General features: G+C 37.2%; 1 protein-coding gene across 1 annotated transcript in view; it reads right to left on the reverse strand.

Annotated features, from left to right (window-relative positions):
• The window catches only part of DMGDH (dimethylglycine dehydrogenase), a 51,431-nt gene that overhangs the window by 14,380 nt on the left and 26,504 nt on the right, over positions 1-10,547 (reverse strand). Inside the window, exons 8-14 of the mRNA XM_009280316.2 lie at positions 9,640-9,809; positions 9,320-9,473; positions 8,271-8,436; positions 5,602-5,732; positions 3,945-4,162; positions 2,911-3,068; positions 1,776-1,835 (exon numbers count right to left, since the gene is read on the reverse strand). Coding sequence (XP_009278591.1) covers positions 1,776-1,835; positions 2,911-3,068; positions 3,945-4,162; positions 5,602-5,732; positions 8,271-8,436; positions 9,320-9,473; positions 9,640-9,809 — 1,057 coding nt within the window. The remainder of the gene's footprint in view (positions 1-1,775; positions 1,836-2,910; positions 3,069-3,944; positions 4,163-5,601; positions 5,733-8,270; positions 8,437-9,319; positions 9,474-9,639; positions 9,810-10,547) is intronic.

Raw genomic sequence — 10,547 nt, forward strand, 5'->3', positions numbered from 1 at the left:
CTGCCCAGGGAAGTGGTTGAGTCACCATCCCTGGAAGTATTTAAAAGATGTGTAGATGAGGCGCTTAGGGAGATGGTTTAGTGGGCATGGTGGTGTTGGGTTGACAGTTGGACTCGATGATCTTAGAGGTCTTTTCCAACCTTAATGATTCTATGATTCTGTGATTCTATGTAGGAACTGCCATTGACATCCCTGGGAACATCTTGCCTTTCAGTGGATGAGCTCCATAGTTGGCCAAGAACAAGTTTAGAACGTGTATTTCATGATAGAGCATACACTGATGTTAGATTAGGACAAAAATGAATGTTTTCTCAATCCTGCACAGGTTGAAGAACTTTAACATCTATAGACAGGTGCAACAGTTGGAGAGAAAAAGCATCTTCCTGGGTTCATCCCTGTTACTGTCAGTGAAATTGTCTCATAAAGATAAAAGCACCTTTTTAGGTTTAACATGCCTCTGTAATTCTTGCCTACCCAAAGTTTAAGATTTGTTGTTTATTTGGAGCTGTAACTTAAAGTTTGGGATTCCTTTTATCAGTTCCACAGTGCCTCCACATAATGTGGCAAAAAATATCAAGGGTCATTTATTATCTGACTCACTACCCTTTCAGGTGTAAAGGAAATATAAATAAGAAGAGAATTTGTCCCTGTATCACATTACATCATTGTAAAGATGAAATGTCTCACAAACATTACTTTTTCTTCTTGATCTCTCTTATGTAAAAATGTCGGCACTTTCTCTATTTTACAGATGAAAGATTAAGTCAGAAATATACCCTCATTCAGGGCACCTAACTTGAAATGTATAGGACCTGATTTTTTACATTAGAAACTTCACATCCACTGTGCAGGCAACTGCTGTTTGAGTTGATGGGCTAACTGGTAGCAACAGATGACATTAGAGCTGCACAGGAGACAATTTCACCGGGTTTCATGGAAAGGTCCTCTATTTGACAGAGTTAGGACACTTGGTTTGGGTTTCATTTGGACCAGAAAAGAGAATTACAAGCAATTTCTATATCCCTTAGACCATTACAGAGTTTGATTTGCTAAAATATGAATATAAGAAAATGGGGATGTTGATAAAGAAAATGGGGATGCTGATAAAAGGAGATAGAATTAACATCTTTTCATTTTTACTGCATATTTAAATTTGACTAGTCCCATTCTCTAAACTTCAAATCAGGCAGGAACAAGTTATGAGCAGAGGACCTCTTCAGAAATTCTATGAACAAATAATTATTATTTTTTTAACCAAGGTATTAATTTAACTTATATTTGACTCATATGCAAGTTGTCAGTCAGCAGTTCTTCTGAAAAATCTATTGGTTTTTTCAGTAGTTGCTGTACCAGAGTGGTAGCCAGGGAAAATGATCCTATAGACAACTCCTTTAACAAGAATAAGCAGGTAAAATGTTTTCACAATATGAACAGGCTTGTTCAGCTTGTATATAGGTACTATATGTTTACAAAAGCACGACTCAAATTTCTCTACAAAAATAAATCACAGTTATTCTTCATGCAGACAACATTAGGTCAGGAAGTTGCAAATACTCAATGTATAATTTTGTTAGCAAGAAACATGGAAAAATATGAAATTTTTCTTAAACAAATCGGTACTTAATAAAGTAATTATTCTTATATGCAGTGAAAAAAAGTTGCTCAGTTCATTTTCTAAACCTATTTTATTTTCCAGATAATTACATTTTTCTTTGCAAACACTTAAAGGAATAACCTTGGGCATAACAGAACACTTTGAAAATAATACGGCATACCTTGTTTAGCTTTACAAAGTATTCCAGTCCAGCTTCCAAGGGATTAATGTCACAGTTCATCTGTTACAAAAAAAAAAAAAAAAAAATGCCATTCGTACATGATGGACTATCATAGCTATTGGGTTGGTGGGTAGGGGGTATTTATTTAGTTATCCCATGCAGCCAGCTTACTCCTGGGTCAATGTCTTCCACGTTGCATATGTGTAACTTCCATTTGACTATACTGTATGCTTCCTATATGTGATTTCAACAGAATATCTACTATTATGCCTAATATATATATATGTAAATCATTCATCAATGTTTCAATATGCAAATTAAACACTCATTTCAGTAAGAAACAAGACTTTTTATCGAAGCAGAATGGAACCTGCAGAAGATTGAATAACTGAGGTATGCACATTAATTGCAACACAGTAGAATGCCTTAGCTGGAGAGGAAAATAAAACAGAAAGCCAATTTTATTTACCATCTTCCCATTATGTGTAGGGGGAATGATTTGTTAGGCAGCATTTGAAGCAAGAATGAAAATAATTATCACTGGGCAAACTAAAAGGACCCCTAAATGCCCACCATTTCACCTTCCTGAGTTCTTTCCTTTCCAAAGGACTTAGGAAAAATTTCAGGTAAGCAGAAATTATACTGATTTTCCCCAAATTCTCTAGGCCCCCTGAGTAGTTCTATATTGTGAGCAAGCAAATTTGGCAGAAACAAGCTAATGGGAAATGAAAAAGTTCCAAATACATTATGAAGCAAGAATAATTGGTCTCTCATGACATAGTTATTACAGAAATAAAACGTTTCCAGAATCTGTCAGCCAAACCTTTGATTTCAAAACACTAGAGCTCAGCAAAACCCTCATAATTTTGTTATACGCAAGAGGAAAAAACATTAGTGAATCAAAATAAGTGTCTCTCTGCCAGCAGTGCAATGGAGTATACTAGTTATTTTTGTTTAGAAAAGACACTGTTCAGAATTATAGCAGCTATTCCTGCCCAAGGTAAACTTTCTTTTCATGCTAAATTCAGAAACTGGAACAAATACTGTCTGTGTTAGCTCTGACTAAATCCTGTATAGTCATAATGAAATAAAGAAAATAAACAGAAAGAATAATAAAGAAGTTGTATTTCCTGACCTCTGCCCCCCAGGCTCGGAAACCCTTTTCCAGCCTTAAAGCATTCAGAGCATATGTTCCAAAGTTGTCAATGCCCTCTTTTTGGCCAGCTTCCATGATTGCACTGTAAAGAGCTACAGAATCTTCTTTTCTATGATAGAGCTCCCAGCCCAATTCACCTGTTTTACAAAAAAGATTAACGGTTTCATCAGCTCAACAATGAAACAATCCTAATAAATACAGTCCTATTCTTGGTAAAGAGTGGGAATCAATGCTGTAAGTGTTAATTCACATTCTAGGATTAATTCTGCTACCATGTATCAAGTCTAATTCCCTGCAAAAACCACCAGATGATTTATGCTCTATGTCTTAAGCAGTGGTACTATTATTCTAATTTAAACTGTAAACTGAAATCTGGGGGGTGGGGAGGATCAGAATAACTGATAAGAAAAGGTCATGTAGTGAAGTCACAATGAGACATGAAGCTTAAAGGCATTATAAACAGATGATGACTTGGCAAGTGAACAGCAAATGTAACTGAGTGTAAATAAGCATAAAATGAGTATATTGTATCATATTTAGTACAATAGAAAGAGAAGGACTTCAGCTGCTTCAGAATGATCTGAATTCAGTCCATTGCAGCAGAGACAGACATAAAAAGTAACTGAGAAAAACAAATCACTCAGCATTACAGTGTTACATTTTCAAAGCACTTGACAAACACTAATATATGGTAATCCAAAACCAATTCTTGACGTTGGTTTTGCAGCAAATACCACAGAGGTTATCAGAACTGGCCTTTTGTTCTGCAAAATAAATATTTACACTACAGGGTATTCTAGAGAAAAAGGTCTTGGAAAACTCAGCAACAGACCCTGACCAGATCACATTTGAAAATCAATGTACTGCATTTCCTCACACATTTATATATAAAATGTGATGAACCTATTGCTTATGAATACATAATGAGATTTATTTTTCAACATAATTTTAGTTACACTTATTATTTTATTTATTGCCTCTTTCCTTAAGAGTCTGTTTTTTCTATTGCTTACCTGTGTACGATATTCTAATGGCAGTAACAGCAATATCAGAAAGTTTTAAATGTCTAGACTGGAGAAATTTAAATGAACCATCACTCAGATCCTCACTTGTCAACTTCTGGAGGATCTGTCGGGCATATGGACCTGCTACACCAAGTACTCCCATCTCATCTGTCATGTTTTCTGTTTCAACTTTATAATCACCTCTCGTTACTTCCTCTTCTATCCATCTGCATGTAAAACACAACAGTGATGTTAATTTTTTTATGAAAAATAATTGATTTAGGTAAAGATTAAAAAGGAATAATTTTTTGTTACTGTTCATCTTCCCAGCAGCTCCCAGTCCCACACCTTCTCACAACCAATGGAAGTATGTGCTACACTAGACAGTCAAATCTGTCATTTATATTAAGCAGTATTTTCTGGTGAGATACTGGTATAGGAACACAGGCATCTGGGATACAACCAGGAAAGGAGAGAATTTAAATGGGTGGAACAGTATTTTCAAGATAAGAGAAAGAAGTGATCTCATAGAATTGAACACAGATTTGCCTTTGGATCCAGAATGTGTTAATAAAAAGTCAACATACAAAAAAGAGTAAGCAATAAACACAATGATCAAAATAAATTTCTAGGTCAACAGCAATGTACAACCAGGCTTGTTCCTTCCTGAATACAGCATTTAAAGTATTGGCAGGAAGTTCAGTTTTGAGTTTTGATTTAATTGAAAACATCAGCTGGGTATTGTCTTTCAGGAAGCTCACAAAATAAATGAAAGGAGTATATTTAAAAATCTTATAAAGTACTACTTGGTTAAGCAGTGTTAAAAGATCTCAGGCACAGGGGAGCACCAAGCAGGACTGCTGAAATTCTGTAGAAGTAAATGCATTAGGTCTGGTTCTGCCATTTGGTTCCTGAATGTGCCAATGGTCCTACTGATTCCCATGGGACTGTTATGAAGCAGTACATTACTCATCGTGTGTTGGGGTAGCAAATTTCAGTCTTTTATGCGCTGATTCATTTTGAATAACTGATTTGTCAGCAATCTCCAGTAAGAAAAATTCTTTTTCTTAGTATGTATGTACAGCCACTTATAGCACTAGAAATGTCACTTCCAATGCTCATCTATGAAAAGCATTTTAATGAAGTCATCCTGCAACTGCTTCTACCTCCTTTCTTTCTGTTGTTTCGCTTTGTGACCCCAGAGCCCAAACAGAAGACATTACCACAGTATTAGGAGGACTGCACTGCCTATCTCTATTGGCCAGGTCAGTGCCTGTGGGGTCATCCACGTTTAAAGCCAATTTTTTTTTTTGCGTAAGAGAAAACACTAGAAAGGAATAACTGTGCTGTGTTTCATCATACAATGCCAAACACAAACAGGTTCAACAACAAAACAAGAACTACCTCCATTAATTTATATTACATAACTATCAGTAGATTCTCCACCTTTTTATACCAACAATAACCCAATATACAACTACTTATACTTCAGGATTCAACTCAACCAAGTTTCTAAGAAACCAAAATCAATACATAAGTAGAATTCTCTTGAACCTAGCAAAAGGTTTGTTGAGTAATAATTAAGAGTTTGGTGCTTAGTAAAAAGGTTTCTATATTACTGTGACTGTATAGCACTGTGTACTTACCATATCAAAACCAAACTAACCTCAGATCATGGAGTTCTGACCCCGAGCCAGTTACAAGCATGAATTCTCCAGGATACAGTTGAGAGACTGTTAGCTCAGCATAAACTTTTCCTCTCGGTGTCAACATATGGCTTATATTTGTGGAACCCACCTACGGAGTAAAATTTGCAATTATTAAGAATGCAAAATAAAACCTCTGAATCCTTAAATATTACGAAATATATAGAAATATCTCTTTACTTGAAAGAACAACGTTTTTATGTTTGTTCTGCTATGCCATAATAGGAGCAGACAGACACACAATTGGCCAAGCTTAAGCCTTACAGTGGAAATTTCACATTTTTCTTCATAGAAAAAATTGAAATTTTTGAAATAAGATAAATCAAGACCTTCATAAATATGTGTTAATTGTGTATTGCACAAGGTGTTCTTAAGCTACATTTAAGAATGCATTTTCAATGCAAATTAAATTAATTTTAGTTTGTTCTCTGATCATCAGAATAAAAAATTCTACGTGTTATTGACATAAATATTCTTTTTCAATCATGTGAATAAGGCTTTCAGATCCCAAAATTATAACATTACTTTGCCCCTTACCTTAAAGAAAGAAATATTGAGCTGGCTTATGCTTTTGTGGCCCTGATTTATGTATGCTTTTATATTTTATGTAGTTGCTGACTATGAATCTACACCTCTGTACATTTGAATTGAGTTCTGTGTAGAAACGTGATCTCTAGAGGCAAAATTTCAAGTAACAGTTACTTAGCTGTGACCACAAAATGTATACATGTTCATACAGACATCACCCATACAAACAGAAATATGAATGTGCCATAGCTGTTGTGCTGGTCTGGTTCCAGAGGCAGAACTTAGTCTCTCTTATTTCATTCTGCTTTCATAAGAATCTTGTCAATCACCCAGTCAGTGCCCAGATTCCAGACAATAAATGGAAAAAGGAAAAATGTCGCAGGTATTAACATTCTTTTGCAAGGTTATGTTACATTAATATAGTTACTGGCATATTACAGGCACATAATTGAATTTTCAGGATCTGATGGTAGTCACACTCAACCCGGTTGTGATACAAGTGTATCTCCAGTAACTTCACTGAATTATTTTATGATGCAGACAAGCATGAATGGTACCAAAAATCAGCTTAAATAATCAACTGTTGTGAATGCTGGATTTTTAAGTGGACTCATAAACTGTTTGTTCTATTCTGCCATCTCTCTTTCTTTTTCCCCTTAGCAACACTGATTAAACTCCATAGAAAGCACTTGCTTTGTTCTCATAATTTCCTGTTTAATCTTGCTTTCCCCCCACCACATAAATATATTCAGCAAGTGTTATCCCTGCTGCTACCCCAGGCTAGAAAGAAGACGAACTTTTAATCTGTATTGCTATCACAAAACTAATACAGTAAAAAATATGACTACATGGCAATTCAGGTTCTTCTTTCTCCTAAACCTACAGGACACCATTCTTGTGTACAGCCTTCCCATTCAGTTGGCTCTGGCCTCCAAGAAGAGGTTATCTCCCTTCATAACTATAGTCTCAGTGCACCTACTGTTTCGCTATGCTTCCTCCCTCTGGTGTCTGAAGCAGCTACAACCATCACCTACAACAAAAACTTAATGAAATTCTGTGCTGAAATGAGCAAACCCCATGGCTGTAGCACTTCAGAAAGGAACAATCTGCTTGCTGGAGGTGTACCTCTGAAGCTAAAAACACTAGATTAGAGCAGTTGACAAAGCAGGAAGATAAAGGGACTCATGGAGCGCTGCCATAAACTGAGGACCAAGAATAAGAAACCTGGCATAGTTTGTCACAGTGTGCCGTTTTTGAAAACAGTATCATATTCTGAGGATCTGTGAGCAGCTACACTTGTGGAGAAACGACAGGTGTGAGCTGAAAGCTGAATATCCTGAATATTTGCAACCCTGCCTGCTTCAGGCAGCCAGCTGTAAAACAGAGTCAGCATGAAGGGGGTGGAAAATAAGCATGGGTCACATTTTAAAAAAAAAAAAACCACAACAAAACTGTTCCCTTGGGCATCCAGGAAGAATACAACATCCAGCTATGGTCAGGCAAGGGCACCTTCCAACTGCTCTCCTCTGTTGCCTGAAGCTGCCACAGTACAGCGCAGTTTTAGGCAGGCAGCTACCAAGCTATTCTAGTACTGCTGTAAAAGAATTCCAGGTGAGATTCACTTGGACTTCTTTAGACAAAGATTTGAAACACAGAAGGTTCTGTGTTTCAAGGAAACACTTTTTTACTGTAAAGGTGACTGAATACAGGAACAGGTTGCCCAGAGAGCTGGTGGAGTCTCCATCCTTGGAGATATTTAAAAGCCATCTGGACATAGTCCTGGGCAATGAGCTCCAGGTGACCTGCTTGAACAGAGTGTTGGACAAAGTGATCTCCAGAGGCCCCTTCCAACCTCAACCATTCTATGATTCAATGATTTGTGCCAAAAGGTCCTTCTACATGGGGCTACTCTAGTATAAACTCCACTGTCCGTGTTCTTAACTGAGTGAAATACATCTTCTGACACAGCAATTTCTCCAAAGGATCTGAGTGTTTCATATCTGAAAGATACGGCAATAATATTATGCTTCATTTTCCGTTTCTGAAACAGATCTTGTTTGTCTAAATCCTACATTAAAACAATTATCCCTGTCCCATTTACCTTTGGAACAACATTTGCAAATAGATGATCCAGCAGCTTAACAGAATCTGTGCCTTTTACTTTAAACTTGCCAAATGGTGACAGGTCAATCACACCGACTTTTTCCATAACCTGTTTATACTCACGACCCACAGGGTCAAACCAATTTGTGCGCCGAAAACTGGGTCTGAAACAGAGCATTTACACACATAAAACAAAATCTGGAAATTTTGTGCTCTTTTCAGCAAAACGTAGTCTTCAGTTTCTTCAGTTTAATAATCATTCAAAAGAGATAGACTTTCCTAACTGTAGGTAGCTTACCCAATATTTTCCTTGGTCTAACATAGCTTAATTATTAAAATCCTTTAACAACAGAGAAAGATATGGGTTGATATTTTCTCAACCATTTTGTACAATAAACTCTGAACTGTTCAAATATTAGAAGTAGTAGTATGTCGTGTAAATTTACAGCATATTTTGTTGCTGAATCATTTATTTGAGTTTAAGGTGTCAAAGGCTTTATTTCTGAACAGCAGAGTGTGTTTCTTTATTCCTTTATGAGCCTCATTGAGATTGGGACTCCAGTATCCCTGTGGAAAACATTTATTTGCTGGATGCTCCCTGATGCAAGCAGGTAACTAGGTAGGCAGGCACAGAAAAAAAAAAGCAAGGAGGACTAGGCTTCTCCTTTCCTGAGAATTATACAGGGAGGAATCAGCTTTTTCATGAAAACATTATACTGTGCTGCTGATCAAATAATAAGAAAGGGAGAAAAATACAAATTTATAATGAACAAATTGTTCTTGAATCTTTTCCTTGAGCTAGGCTGCTCCCTGATACCCCATACCTAGAAGAGTTACAGGACACCTCGATGCGTGTTTTGAAATGTCTGCATTATCAGAATGAAATGGATTCTAAACTGTAGAAAAAACAACAATAGAAGATCTACCTAACAGATGCCTTTAGCTGAAATGAATGATAAATGTATGCTTCTTATTAAATTTAACTCAGCTGGCCCTTGTTGTCATGACAATTTATTGGGGCGGGGGGGAAGGTAATTTTTTATTTACTTGTATCCAGTCTCATCTCCAGGTTTGTAGAACCAATGGGGTTGCTCCCATCCTGCATGAAAGCCCATTGAACATTTTGATTTTAGCAAATCATACAGCCCACTGGTTCTCTCTGTTGGTCTCCCAGCAAATCTTTCTTCTTTAGGGTAACCAACTACAGGGGAAAAAAGAACAAACCAAAAACTATGGCATACTAAATACCGTACATCACCAAAACAGAATATATATTAATACATATACATAAACAGAGAAATCTAGAGGCAGGCTTTGTGGGAATCCATTTTCAGGATATAAATGTATTGAAAAAAATACCTTCTTACCAATGTTATTAAAACCATAAGATTCTCTTGCTTTGGCTGCTGTGTATTCTGTGGTGGTCCACTTCCCATACCGGTTGGGATCTAATTCTATCAGGTCAAATGGAGGTTCCCCCTCAAGGATCCAGTCACTGAGGTACTTTCCTATGCCACCAGCATGTATAATGCCATACCTTAAAAACAGGAAAAAGTCCTGTAGTGCCAAGTCTTTTGTTTGTTTGTTTTTAAAAATCAGTACTAGCATATACTACTAATACACCCCCTAAAGTATTCTAAATTTTTTCCTTTTTTTTTTTTTGTTCTATTTTGTTTTGTTTTCCAATATTACATGCTTTATTGACAGATACTGCCCCACTGTCAGCAGCAAAACTCCATTGCTAATCATAGAATCATAGAATCATTAAGGTTGGAAAAGACCTCTAAGATCATCGAGTCCAACCGTCGACCCAACACCACCATGCCCACTAAACCATCTCCCTAAGCACGTCATCTACACATCTTTTAAATACCTCCAGGGATGGTGACTCAACCACTTCCCTGGGCAGCCTGTTCCAATGTTTAGCCACTCTTTCACTAAAGAAATTTTTCCTCATGTCCAATCTAAACCTCCCCTGGCGCAGCTTGAGGCCATTTCCTCTTATCCTTATCGCTTGTTACTTGGGAGAAGAGACTGACACCCACCTCGCTACAACCTCCTTTCACGTAGCTGTAGAGAGCGATGAGGTCTCCCCTCAGCCTCCTTTTCTCCAGGCTAAACAGTCCCAGTTCCCTCAGCCGCTCCTCATAAGACTTGTTTCCAGACCCTTCACCAGCTTCCTTGCCCTCCTCTGGACACGCTCTAACACCTCAACATCCTTCTTGTAGTGAGGGGCCCAAAACTGAACACAGTAATCGAGGTGCGGCCTCACCAG

This window comes from Aptenodytes forsteri, unplaced genomic scaffold (assembly GCF_000699145.1).
Source record: "Aptenodytes forsteri isolate BGI_AS27 unplaced genomic scaffold, ASM69914v1 Scaffold387, whole genome shotgun sequence".
NCBI lineage: Eukaryota > Metazoa > Chordata > Aves > Sphenisciformes > Spheniscidae > Aptenodytes > Aptenodytes forsteri.